Source organism: Syngnathus scovelli, chromosome 4 (genome assembly GCF_024217435.2).
Source record: "Syngnathus scovelli strain Florida chromosome 4, RoL_Ssco_1.2, whole genome shotgun sequence".
Taxonomy (NCBI): domain Eukaryota; kingdom Metazoa; phylum Chordata; class Actinopteri; order Syngnathiformes; family Syngnathidae; genus Syngnathus; species Syngnathus scovelli.
Window position 1 is genome coordinate 5,580,096 of NC_090850.1, and position 13,901 is coordinate 5,593,996.

At 39.7% G+C, this 13,901-nt stretch overlaps 1 protein-coding gene across 6 annotated transcripts in view; it reads right to left on the reverse strand.

Annotated features, from left to right (window-relative positions):
* Window positions 1-431: 431 nt before the first annotated feature.
* ccdc102a (coiled-coil domain containing 102A) overlaps window positions 432-13,901 on the reverse strand; it is a 215,283-nt gene continuing 201,813 nt past the window's right edge. For all 6 annotated transcript variants that reach the window (XM_068650373.1, XM_068650372.1, XM_068650371.1 and 3 more), the window contains one exon: window positions 432-13,388. In XM_068650373.1, the coding sequence (XP_068506474.1) occupies window positions 13,253-13,388 (136 nt within the window). In that variant the 3' untranslated portion in view covers window positions 432-13,252. The remainder of the gene's footprint in view (window positions 13,389-13,901) is intronic.

The window sequence follows — 13,901 nt, forward strand, 5'->3', positions numbered from 1 at the left end:
GCCCTCTGGGAAGAGGTACGGGAGCCTGCGCTCCCGCACCACCAGACTCAACAGCTTCATACTCCAGGCTGTTAGGATCCTGAACTCTCTCCCCCCCCTCCTGCGTAACGTCCTGTACTTTTGCGCTATGTTCTGACTGTCTGCTGTATGCACACTTGCTCCATTTTTGCTCCTCTTATTTATTATGTTGTTTGTTTATTTATTATTTATTCATCGCTCTTATTTATTCATTGTTTGTGCCTTCTTGTTTTTACTACTTGTGTTGTTTACTTGTATGTATATTGTGTTCTATGTCTTGTCACCGTGGGATAGTGGGAAACGTAATCTCTTTGTATGTCTTGGCATGTGAAGAAATTGACAATAAAGCAGACTTTTGACTTTTACCGCTAGAGAGAAGACTATGTACAGTGAATAAAGAGGCTGGCTCCCTGTGAACTCAAAGCAGCAGTCTTTATTTGTAAAAGAACCCAAAACAACACATTGCGCTTCCATGTAGGGTTTTTCCACTTTTCATGACATTTACATACTTTGATACAGCAAAATGCAGGTCGCAATGGCAAATTCGTGCTACCACATAAAAAGCTGTCAATAACTTTTCATGATAGCCATGTTTCCATGAAACGCCAAGTCTTGGTTTTCAGGGGCGATTGTATCTATAAAATGCAAAATTTTGGGACCAACCATGGCTTACGGCCATACTACCCTGAGAAAGCCCATTACGTATGGCATTCGGAAAAATACAAAAAAGCATTTAAAAGTACAATACAGTGTTTAAAATTACAATAAAGGTTCATAAAAGTCTGTTATGTATATTGTAACAATATATTTTCTCTACTTTATGGATTTTGCCTATCACGAGTTCTTTTTGGAATGTAACCCCCGCAAAAAACGAGGTTCACTGTATATCCAATTGAAATTGATAAGGGTTGTTGTTAGATAAATTGTATATATATGTTATCATGTGTTCTCTAACGAGTACTTATTAATAAAGTTATTGCACAGAATGCTTGCTGTTTCGCCTTGCAGACATCACCCAGTCCACAACAAGTCAAACGATGCTGTCTGGAGCTTCCTGACCTTCTACACCTCTGGGAATCCAAGAAAGTTGTTGATGTCTGCACATTTCATTTTGTCTTTGCACTCTTTTCACATGACTACTTTGTTTCACATAGTATTGTCCTTGCACACGTTTCGTTTCTCATGGGATCCTGTCTGCGACTTCTCGTTTCACATAGAATCTCGTTTCTTCTCTCATGAGACAAAGCCCACGCTTTCCCCCCCACCTATTAGGGGCTAGTCTCACATTGTAGGTAGGGCATTCCTTAATAAAAAGAGGGGGGTGTAAACAGACCTTTAGTGTAGTCAGATTGATGTAAGTCTGGATGCACTCCTCGCGAGAAAAGACTCAACATTCTGTCTCACTGGTTTTGTCTGCTGATCCTTTTGCTGATTCTGAACCTAACAGTTGTTTTGACTCACATTTCCCCTGAAGTCCATGTATGGGGTACCACATCAGCCGCCTATCCGAAATGGAGGTATTTTAAACGGTCACACTCAGGCCTCCTCGCTGGAAGTTTGGTGCTCCCAATCTTTCCAACAGGCCGACTTCTGGGAAGAGTCGCGTGCCGCCAGACACTTTTATGTTTGTAAATTTTCATCTTTAGAAACTAGGTTTCTTTTATTTTATTTTTTAAGTTCTCGCTCACATTCTGCAGTACACCTGGGGTGCGTTCAATGACTACTCACACAGCTGGAGAACTCATTAAATGCACCAAAAAGCATTGTCAAAATTTTGGATGTAATTGTCTCCCCCTTGACTTATGACAGCTCACAAATGGAACTTGTAGGGTTCTATTTCATTTTATTTCTGTACTAGAGTTACTTTCACTGTCACTTTTGCCTGACCTATAGGACAAAAAGTCCTTCAATTCAACTTGAGAACTGAACTCATGAACTGTGTTTTGCAATCGAATTGTTCTGGGATTGAATGATTTTATTAACACGGGTATCAGTGAGTGAAATTGTTCGGTTTCTGGAGTAACTGAGATTTGTAATTCTATTCCATGTTTCTTTAATAAATGTGTTTTGTATATTACTTACTTCGTTGTGCGCGGATTTGTACTGAATATGCAACCGATGGTCTGGGGTCGATTTGACGATTTGATTAATGTGCGGGGGGTTATTATGGTATAACATAGGACCGTAATAAATGAAAGTAACATCAGACAACTTTAGAGAATTGAATAACTTCCGTAGTTATTTGAGCCACGAGTGAATTTCGATCCGTTCGAAAGTTTGTTTCGTCTGAATAAATTAACGGAAGTGTTTAAATCGGATTATTGGTTTGGTGTAGAACGGAAAGTAATTTAAATATTTGAAGGGCGCAGGCCCATTTCCCCTTTTGACGGGCCGCGTAAAAAGTAACTCCGAACAAGTTAGAGAATTAAATAACTTTTGTAGATATTTAAGGGAAGAGTGAATTTCGTTAAAAGTGAATTCGTTTGAAAATTTACTTCTTCTAAATAAAATAACGACGATGGTTAAAATAGATCATTAGAGTTGGTGGAGGATAAAAGTATTTCGATTGTCCGTCGGGCGCGGCCCAGTTCCTAAATTTGTCGGGCCGCGTCAAAAGTTAAACGGGACACAATCGAAAAATAGACTTGCCTTCCAAATTAATTACTGGGCAAATCTAAATAGAGCACGACATTTTTATTCGGTTTAAGAAAGTTGTTACTCTTTTTAAAGCAATCAAGTGGGGTGAAGAACTCCGACGGTTAAGTGCTAGATCTACGTATAAGAAGTTAGAATTAATAATATAAAGTGCCTTAATTTTCTTCTTAAATGCTATTATTGTCACACTTTTATTAATTCGATTCTCTTTCGAATAAAGAAGTTGGTCGGCTCGCTGCATGAGCGACCAAGTGGAACGGACCCATATCATTATTTACTTCGGCAAAACTAATGCTTGGGTGCGCTATACAAACGAATCCCTGAGGTCTTAACAAAGACATCTAAAAATATCCTTAACATAACAAGAACTTCAAACATTAGCGGGGAGCCATCAATACGATGCGGTCACTTTGAAGTCTTGCCTTGAATTGAGTTACTCGGCTCGAGCTTCGGGTGACTTGAGAGGGATTGGCGTCGTACAGAAATTAGGTTGACTCCGGTGGAGTTAATTTAACTCGGGTGGTTAGATTACGGACGAATCTCCGAACCCGGCTAAGACAAACCCGTTACCGGGAAGCCGGGGGCACCTTATTGGAAGAGGTGCGTTTGACACATCTAATTTCTAACTTTTTTGACCCATTAAACCCAATCCAAATTTATACTGTTCATTTTATGTCTAACAGGAACCAAACAGACCAACCGGAAATGCTTCAAAATAAACCGGAAGTGCTTTAAACAAACCGGTAGGGTCCCAAACAATTGTACTCGGTTACTGTTTCAATTGATTACTGTTTTGCTCGATTACTGTATTACTCAATTACTTTATTACTCGCCACTTTCAACTTCATCAGACCATTAAAGCCATTTCACTGCATTTCCCGTTCACTAAATTCAAAAATGTTCACCTAGTTTCCACATTTTTTATAGATTTTAACCATTCCAATTTCAAAATATTCAGCTCATTCCAGTCATTGTAATATACTTCCTGTCAATCAGTGTCACTTGACATCATTCCGTACATAGCATTCCAAAAGTTTTCATTCAGCCGATTAGCCTTCACATGCAATTTCTCCAGAAATTACATTTTCTAATTATCAAATGCATTCTCTTTTCTCAAAGTAATTAATCCATCCAATTTGACAATCAGCTTGCTTAAAGCTCTTTATCCTTTAAAGTTGTTCTAAAAATCTATCAGTCCTAGTTTCCAATAAATTGTAATATTGAATATGCATTTTCCTTTTATCCTAACTCCAGCTGACTTATACTCAGGGGTGACTTATGTGTGAAATTATTAACATATAATTTCACATGTTATTTTCACATTAAACCGCATGAGGGCAGTCTAGGCCTGTGTATCAAGATTCAGATAGGTTGGAACAATTGGAACTGCAACTGACGATGAGTGTAACGTATGCGACTTAGAAGGGGAAGCGCCTCATCGTCCACCTCCAGAGTTAGCAGAGTTGTTTAAATGTGACACAGAGGATGAAGATTTCATTGGATTTAGTGATTTGGAGTGACACCGATGATTTGGTAAATTTATTACTTATTGTTATTTATGCTACAGTTATCTGAATAACTCTTAATATGTTACGTCAGGCACGCTCTCAGTTCGTTGTTTGTGTCATGTAATAGTAGCATAACGTACAATTATTCAGCCTGTTGATTGATTGAACATTTATTGATCCCGGGGGTGGGGAAATACAGGCCCCAGCAGTATCCATACCACAGAGCGGGTATACAAAAGACACATATGGCATGAGCACAACTCAATAGGCTCTCATAAGGCTGCCACACAACGGTGCCACAAAGAAAGCCAGAAAGTGCGAAAGATAAAAGCCATCAAAGCAAAGCAAATCAAAAAGACAAAGGAAAAACAGTAACAGCGGCCAACCAGCACCCCTCAATATCAGAGAACACCCCAAAACACACAAAATAGCCTCCACGGGGTCCATAGACAGGTGTAAGAGCAGTCCAGTTCAACGGCGCCCAATGGGCCGTCGTCGTGAATCGGTGAAAAGATGAAGTAACAATTGTTGCTGCAACACCTGCGAAAGTTGTAGTCTAGTAAAGGAGATAAGTGCTACACAATATTGTATTGAATACATTCCAATTTACCACACCTATTAGCAAGGTTAGTACAATAAACAGTTCTTATCAACATTTTTGTAGCTGTCACATAATTTCTGTTTCTTTGATATAGTGCAAATGTCATAAACACCTGTATCGCAGATTAAGATGCAACATCAGCATCACAATCAGAATCAGCTTGATTGGCCAAGTTTGTGCATGCCAAACAAGGAATTTGACTCCGGTTGATCTCAGCCTCTGTACAACATTTAAGTGACTAACAACATTCAGGTGTCTAACAGGTGGCTGATCCAAACCAGACAGGGATGGAGGTGCAGAGGATAGGCTGGATGATGGCAGTGTCGAAGGTCATCATGTTAGATGTGTCAAATCTGCACTCCATGTAGGTCTTCTCAGTTGATGTTGATATATTTTTCCGGTTCTTTTTAATTCTCGCTATGCTAATAGTAACAAGCAGATGACTGCATATTCTCTGTTGAACTATTTAATAGATGCCAGAAAGATCGAGAGAGAGCTGTGGAGCCTTATCTGCGGGATTGCAGAAGAAGGTCTAAACCCCACCTCCAGGATTCCTACTGTTATACTCTTGGCCGCCTACCCACAAGTGGGGCGGCATTGCCTTGCCTGTGTGATGTGCGACCTTGCGGTCTCGACTGAAATCAACTAATATAGTATATGTGCAAAGAGTGTCACAGAAAAGGGAAGGCCAGTGAAAGCTAGAGAAGGGTCACAGCAAGATAACAGTATAGCTCAAGCGACTTAGCTAATGATGTGTGCCCAGGAGGCCCATTCTAACAATGATTGTGCTTCATTTACAACATTTGAAGAAAAATGTATTGTTCCGACTTAAAAGGGGATTTGTTGGACAAAGCGGAACTAGCCGTGTGTTTAATAGGAGTGTGACGTGTCAGGTGAGTTCGTTGGTCTTCATGATGCTCTATTTACAAGTTAGGTGACTTCTGAAGGCAACTGATTGCACTGGATTGTAGTTAGGAACATCAGAGTACAAGTTGATTGAATATAAGCGCACCTCACATTTCAGATTTAAAAATACAGAGTTGAGCTTTCGAGAAAAAAATGGACCCACTTCACAATGTGTTGTTGGATCACATAAAATATCAATAAAATAAAATTCAAGTTTGTAAGGTCATAAAATATAAAAAATAAATGTGAAAACGTTCATATATATGATATTTTCTAAGGCAATATATATTGAAAGGCACTGCGAAAAGTCGGATACAAATATACTGCGACATATATGTAACAAAATTGATACGAAACAGAATGGAAAAGAACAAATATAGATCATAGAAATTAGATAATCTTTTGCTTTTGGTTTTGTTCTACAGGTCTTTTTTGAAAATATTGTCCTTATGTCTATTTAGTCACCAATTTTCTGTACCCCCGTCTTGGTCGTAAATTCACCTGGGGGTCTTAAATTAACTTGACATGTTAATTTTTCTGGACTGTGTGAGCTAGATGCATATGTATGTGTATGTATGTATGTATGTATGTACTATGTATGTGTATATGTACGTGTATGTATGTATGTATGTATGTATGTATGTATGTATGTATGTATGTATGTACTATGTATGTGTATATGTACGTGTATGTATGTATGTATGTATGTATGTATGTATGTATGTATGTGTGTATATATATATATATATACGTGCGGTGAGGTTCATGACTGGGGAGGCACTGACGTCACCCCCCCGGTAAATTTTGTCCAGCACCTAACCGTGTCACAAAAAGGTTGGGGAACGCTGCTCTAGTGTGGCTTATTCATTATTTAATTTGAACTATTTTAGTTAAATTCTCATATCAACAGTCTTCACAAATAAAAACACTCAATAAAGCACATGGAATCAAAAACCTGTTTTCGATCGTGCGTACCGCTCCGTTCCGAAGTCCTGTTGTTCGAATCAAACCTTTTAACTCCGGAGCTGCTCTTCCTTTACTGATGACCTCGTGCTTTGACTGAAAATCCATAGTTGAAAATTGTTTGGATATGTAATCCTTGTAAAATGAAATGTAAAAACGGGAAAAAACCCCGAATGTAAAACGAAATAAATGGACGACTGCTCCTCAGTTGCTCACTGTAAATTTGAACTGGAGATCTCTTATTCTACAGGTAGGCGTCCCGGGATCACTAGCCTTACACACACACACACACGCACACACACACACACACACACACACGCACACACACACACATACACACACACACACACACACACACACACACACACACACACACACACACACACACGCACACACGTGGAATATTTTATAGTGCAACTGCCGTCAGCGGCGCGCACCGGGCATTGTTGACATAAAAGACGATCGATGGATTTAATGATTTGGAATGACACAGATGGTTTGATGAAGGTGTTATTTATGTTATAGTTATTTGGATAACTGTCAATGTTACGTCAGGCCCGTTCTCAGCTCTTCGTTTGTGTTTATGTCACGTTAGCATACTGTATCGTTTAGCCCAGGGGTGGGCAAACTTTTTGACTGGCGGGCTGAATTTGGTTCTAAATTTTGATCGGGGGGCCGAACCAGGAGCAGATGGATGTAGTGTTTGTGTGACGTAGTAGAAATGACATGTAAAGTTCATTGCTTAAAAGGTTTGTGCTTTTAGTGGGTAGTAAAGCATGGATATTCAAAAAAAGTTTTTTGAAAACAAATGCATTTATTAACAGCATTTAAAAAATATTTCACCAAAAAACTACTATGAGTGATTCTCATTAAATACGACACTGTTATTATGAATAATAGTTTCCATCACTTCAGCGCCTGCAGATCAGATTTATGAAATATGTTTATCTAATGAGGCGAAATCACATCAAACGGCAAACATTCTGACCGAATACATCATCTTGAAGAATCAGTGAAAGAATACTTCTAAATAAAGTAATAAAGAAATCAATAGTATTGTTGGTCTCCCTTTTTTGCTAGTGCATCATGGTCTGGAGTAAAATTTGTTGTGGTAATTCTTAGGATAGAGCCAGGTGTCGGTCCGTTAACCTAGAGCTGTGACGGGCTTTGTTGACGTTCATGTGGCGGAACGTCTGCTCACACACGTAGGTCGAGCCAAATTGTCCTCTCTTTTTTTTTAAATACTCGGCACTAAGTGTCCACCTTTCTTTTCCTCGGGCCACTCATTTTAGTGGAAGGATTCCAGGGGAAGGTTTGTGGGTGGCATTAACGTAAAACTGTATCTGAAAGCTCAGCGCGCGAATTACGAGAATGCTGACGTCACAGCCCACAATCGAAATTCGGCACTGATGGAAATAGAGTGCGGAGTGCACCGGGTCCGTACTACTTAGTACGTACACGCACTTGTGAGTGTGCACCGAGCTTTCTGACACGGCTTCCGGGAGTAAATGCGCGGGCGGGCGCTTCCCCATCTATTGGGGAAACATACTAATTGCAGGGACAATGACCCCAAAAAAAGTTCTATAATACAATTTATTCAGGTTTGGCGGGCCGGATTAAACGGCCCCGTGGGCCGGATGTGGCCCGCGGGCCGTAGTTTGCCCATGTCTGGTTTAGCCTGTTGTTGCTCGTTCATATCTGTTCTTGGTGTTGGATTTTGTCAAATAAATTTCCCCCAAAATGCGATTTATAATCTGGAGCGACTTATATATGTTCTTTTTTCACTTTATTGTGCATTTTATGGCTAATGCGACGTATATTCCGGAGCGACATTTAGTCTGAAAAATACGGTATATACAAAGGTTTGGGCACCCTTGATCGTTTTCAAGATTTTCCTTTATAAATCATTGGTTTTTCGGATCAGTAATTTCAGTTAAATATTTCATATAGCAGTGATATTTGAGAAGTGAAATGAAGTTTATAGGATTTACAGAAAGTGTGCACTCATTACCTAAACAAATGTAGTGGTTAAACAGGCTCTCGTGGTCACAAGTTACCATAGCAGCGCTATGCGCATTTTGTAGATGTAGTGGAGGGTGTGGCTCAGGCAGTAGAGCGGGTCGATTAGTAACCGGAGGGTTGGCGGTTCGACCCTAGCTCTGTCACAGTCTCGTGTCGTCGTGTCCTTCACACACCTTGCCTCCAGGTCGCCATTGTAAATGAGAAAATGTTCTCAATTGACTTCCCCGGTAAAACATTGAATTAAAAAAATATATGTATGTATATATATATATGTAGATGTAGGTAAAGTACCGTATTTTTTGCACCATAAGGCGCACTGGATTATAAAGCGCACCCTCACTGAATTTCGTAAACAATCGCGTCTCTATCTCCTTTGAAAGTGATCGGAACCGACTAAAGTTCAATCTAACACATTGGTACTGTTTCCCTTCCATATCGATCTGTAAATTTACTCGAAATGTTAACGGAGCAGCCTATTTTGAAATGAAAGAGCCTCGTGCATATAGCAGTTATCATTATAGTATTAGCCACTTGCAAACTCCCATGAGCCTCAGCTCGCAGACTCCCATGAGCCTCAGCAAAGTGTCATGGCAGCCCCCTGTAAACAATCACGTTTCTCAAACTCCCATTAAATTGATCGGAACCGACTAAAGACCGATTTAACATTTTGGTGCTGCTTATTTATGTTCCGTTGCACATTGATCCGTAAACATTAACAGAACAGCCTATCTTGTAATGAAATAGCCTCGCGGGTATAACAGCTATTCAGTGACACCCCCTGATCACGGTTGCTGTAATGCTGGGAAGCGATGCGACCTTGTAATTTACTGTCCGTACTAAAACGTACTGAAACATTTTGGCAGAGTGCTGTGTACAACCAGTATGGATCAACAAATTCATCAATTGATCCATATATAAGGCGCTCTGCATTATAAGGCGCACTGTGGTTGTTTGAATAGATTTTGAGTTTTTAAATGGGCCTAATAGTGTGGAAAATACGGTTTACATACTGTAAATATGATTTTAGGACTCGTTATAAAAATTATAACAAAGTACACGTGTAATACTGTAAATATGTTTTTAAATTATTTTATTATTCTAACAAGTTTTCTATAACAAGGTACAACACTAAACATGTTTTTAGAACTCTTATTATTATACAATTAAAATATTTTTTTACTTTTTAAATGCGCCTAATAGTGCGGAAAATACAGTATACATACATTATAAAAAAAATTATAACAAGGTACAAGTGTACATACTGTAAATATGTTTTTAGAACTTTTTTATTATTAAAACAATTTTTCTATAACAAGTGTTAGGGCTGATAGACTAGTTTGATCCTATGATTATGTTGGAATGTAACCTGTAATAATTAACCTAGCTTGTCCTGTCTTAACAAAGTAGTAGAACCCGAGTGCGGTTCATGTCCGGGTTGCCGCCCGAGTGCGGTTCATGTTGCCGCCTGAGTGCGGTTCAGGTTCCCCAAGTACCCGCCAGAGTGCGGTTCAGGTTCCCCAAGTACCCGCCCAAGTGCGGTTCAGGTTCCCCAAGTTGCCGTCCGAGTGCGGTTTGGTTCCCCAAGTGGCCGCCTGAGTGCGGTTCGGTTCCTTAAATGGCCGCCCGAGTGCGGTTCGGTTCCCCAAGTGGCCGCCCGAGTGCAGTTTGGTCCCCAGTGTATGCCGCCCGAGTGCGGTTTAGGTCCCCAGTGTGTGCCGCCGAGTGTGGTTGTTTCCCCAGTCGCCGCCGAGCGCGGTTCAAACTTTGTAACAGACAAGTGGGGGTCATCTGGACTGGTGCGCTTCCCCCACGCGCTGTTAGTTTGCGTTCTTCAATAAACCCTGGTCCAAGCTGCACTTGGTCGTCCTGCTCCATTTCCATACGATCCTGACAAGAACAAAGTGCTAAAATCCTTTGAACTGATTGACCAGCTGCAGAGGACGCAATCAAAGTTGTTCTGTTTACACAACGTCGTAAAATACCCCCTGCTATGCTTTGACCAGAGGCCAGGGGCTTCAACCCCCATCCCGTCCACTCTCACCTCCACTCTCACCCCCACTCTCACCCCCACCGTTTCTCTCCATAAAAATGCTCTTGCAAGAAGCCTGAGTCAGACCTCATTCGATCATCGCTGTATGCACAGCGACAAATGACTCTCCACTTGCAAGTGCTTAAAAAGGCATACTGTCTCCCGTGTGGTTCCTGCAAAAAATAAGTTAGAGTGAGCACCACTCTATCAACAAGGTACAACACTGTAAATATGTTTTTAGAACTCTTTTTTTATAAAAAGTGTACACACTGCAATTGTGTGGGCACTCCCTGCCTTCTGCTGGCGTGTGGGCAACTTTCGTGCCATAATTCTTCTGTTTAGAAGTTATATTTTGAATTGTAATTTTTTTTTAATTTGGAAAAAAAATCCACGATGTAGTGAAACCGCGATAAACGAACCGCGATGTAGTGGGGGATTACTGTACTCTACTCTCTTGGGACGCCGGTAAAGGCCTTAAAGATTATCAAATAATGACATGGCCCCCTTCTTCACCTGACCTAAACTCCATTAAGAACTTTAGGCCCTTCCTAAATGGGAGATTTGTGCTGAAGGAAAACAGTTCACCTCTGTGAACAATGTCTGGGAGGCTGTGGTTGTTTTTGCACAAAAAGTTAATCAACAGATCAAGAAGCTGACAGCCTCCATGAATAGAAGTCATAACTGTTATTAAAAAGATGGGTGGTTATACTTGTCACTGATTTTTTTAAATGTTCATCTGCAAATTTTGAGGTGATTATTCTCACTTTAACAAAAAATAAACAAGTGAAATGGGCAAATTTCCTTTTTTAATTTAGTTGCAAAATAATTCCGCACTCTAATAGTTGTACACACGTAGACGTTTTCCAAAGACAGCCAGAATCTCACTTTTACTCTCTTAAAAATTCAATTTTGGGGGTTACGAGCATTTTGGTTGACTACTGAGAGCCCTATAGTTGTTCAAAACCAAAATTAATCCTCAAAAATACAATTTGCTTAATAATTGTTAACACGGTGTACAAAGTTAATATATATATATATATAGGGGCGGTATGCATGGAGGAAGAAGAACACAGCATTCCATGACAAACACTTGCTATCCACAGTCAAATTTGGTGGTGGTTCCATCATGCTGTGGGGCTGTGTGGCCAGTGCAGGTACTGGCAATCTTGTTAAAGTTGAAGGTCGCATGGATACAGCAGATTCTTGCAAACAATGTTCAAGAATCAGTGACAAAGTTGCACAGGGGCTGTATACCTCAACAAGACAACGACCTCAAACACTGCTCAAATTCTACTATGGCATTCATCTAGATGAAGTACAATGTTCTGGAATGGCCATCTCAGTCCCCAGACCTGAAGATTATTGAAAATCTGTGGTGTGATTTAAAGCGGGCTGTTCATGCCCTCATAGTAACAACAGCTGAAAAGACCTGTCACACACCATCATGTGACACTGTCTGGCGAAGGCAAAAGTTGCCGCCGAAACTGCCGAAAAAAGTTTTAAGGTAAGACCTACCATATTTTGTCTGAACAAAAAAAAAAAAAGGCTATAAGTACTGAAGACATAATGAACACTATCCAACTAAAATGAGGGATTACTGTACTTTGATGCATCCGATGGAGTATTGTCCTACATAAAAATCGTGGTCTTCTTGAAAGATGCAGATCTCTTCTGTACCACTGCTTGAAGACAATGTCTTCTAAAAACTGGCGATAGGTTAATTTTGATTAATTTTCATTTTAATTTTAGAGTTAATTTTAAGTTCATCTTTAATAATAATTAGATCATCTTTAATAATACCAGCCTATACCAGTACACCGCCTCCACCTTGCTGGTGTCCTATTTCAAGTGGAGCTCTGTGGCCCTTACTGATCCAGCCATGGGTTCAGCTGGTCTGTCAATAGTCACTCTCATCTCATCAGTCATAAGATCTTTGAAAAATGTATATATTCTGATATTTCTTGACCCAGGCTTGTTTCAACATGTATGTCTTCTTTAGTCGGGGTCGGGTGAGGACTCCAGATAATAAGTTGAAGTTCCGGAATATGGTAGTACTGAAGGATAGTGTGTTCCTGGTAGCTTAATGTTTCTGTCTTCTCAAATCTTTGGCAGTTAATTTGAGTCTTCTTTGCCTTAACATGTTTTGTGCGACCCCTTCCAAATGAATGTTTGATGATTTTTTAATCACACCCAATAGTTTAACAATTTCAAGAGTGCCGCAACCCCCTGAAAGACTTTTTACAAATTTTTACTTTTTGGAGTCATTTAAATTTATTTTTATTTTTTTATTTTTTCATGCCTTATTTTGCCTGAGAAAAACAAGCCGCCTAATAATTATGCACACTGTGATATAGGGTGTTAATGCCCTACCATCGCTCATTACATGAATACACATCACTTGATTATACAAGATTATACAGCATGGAGTTAGAAAATTGCATAAAATGATCATATGTTGAAAATACACACTTGCCTAAAAAATTTGCACATTGACTCATTTTTGAAGATATACATTCCTCTCAGCAATGACACTGCGTGTGTGTGTTTGTGTCATCCATGGATCTCAAGCTGCAGTTGCTCCTCTTCCTCATCCATGTCACTGGTTGGACCATCTGTATTATCAGGGGTGAACTGAGCTGATCTCATCCTCCCAAAAAGACCTGGGCTTATATACTGTCGTCGAAGTCTATGAGACAGAAAAAGAAAGGCAGAAAATTTAAAGAAAATAAAGTATTTGACAAACCCTTCCTAATATACAGAGAAAGTGAACTAAAACCAGCTGAAAAAATTATTTCAAGCTATAAAGTGAAAAACGTAAAAGTGACTCAAGCCTGTTAATGGTCACAAATCCAGTTACGAGGCAATACCATATGCTAACAAACAAACAAACAAACAAACAAACAAACAAACAAACAAACAAACAAACAAACAAACAAACAAAAACGAATGAATAAATGAATAGATCAAGCAATAAATACAACAACAACCCACCGGCTTGTTTCACTATTATAAAGACACATCTTGATGATCCCCAAGACTTTTAGAGAATTATTGTAGAGACGGACAAGACAAAAGTTTAATTTTAGGACGGTGTGTGGCCAGTTAAATACATTATTTTATATGTATAAAAAGAACACTTTGCACATAGAAATGAAGGTTTGGTGTGTCCAAGTGCTACAAAATTCCTGGGGGTCTTCAT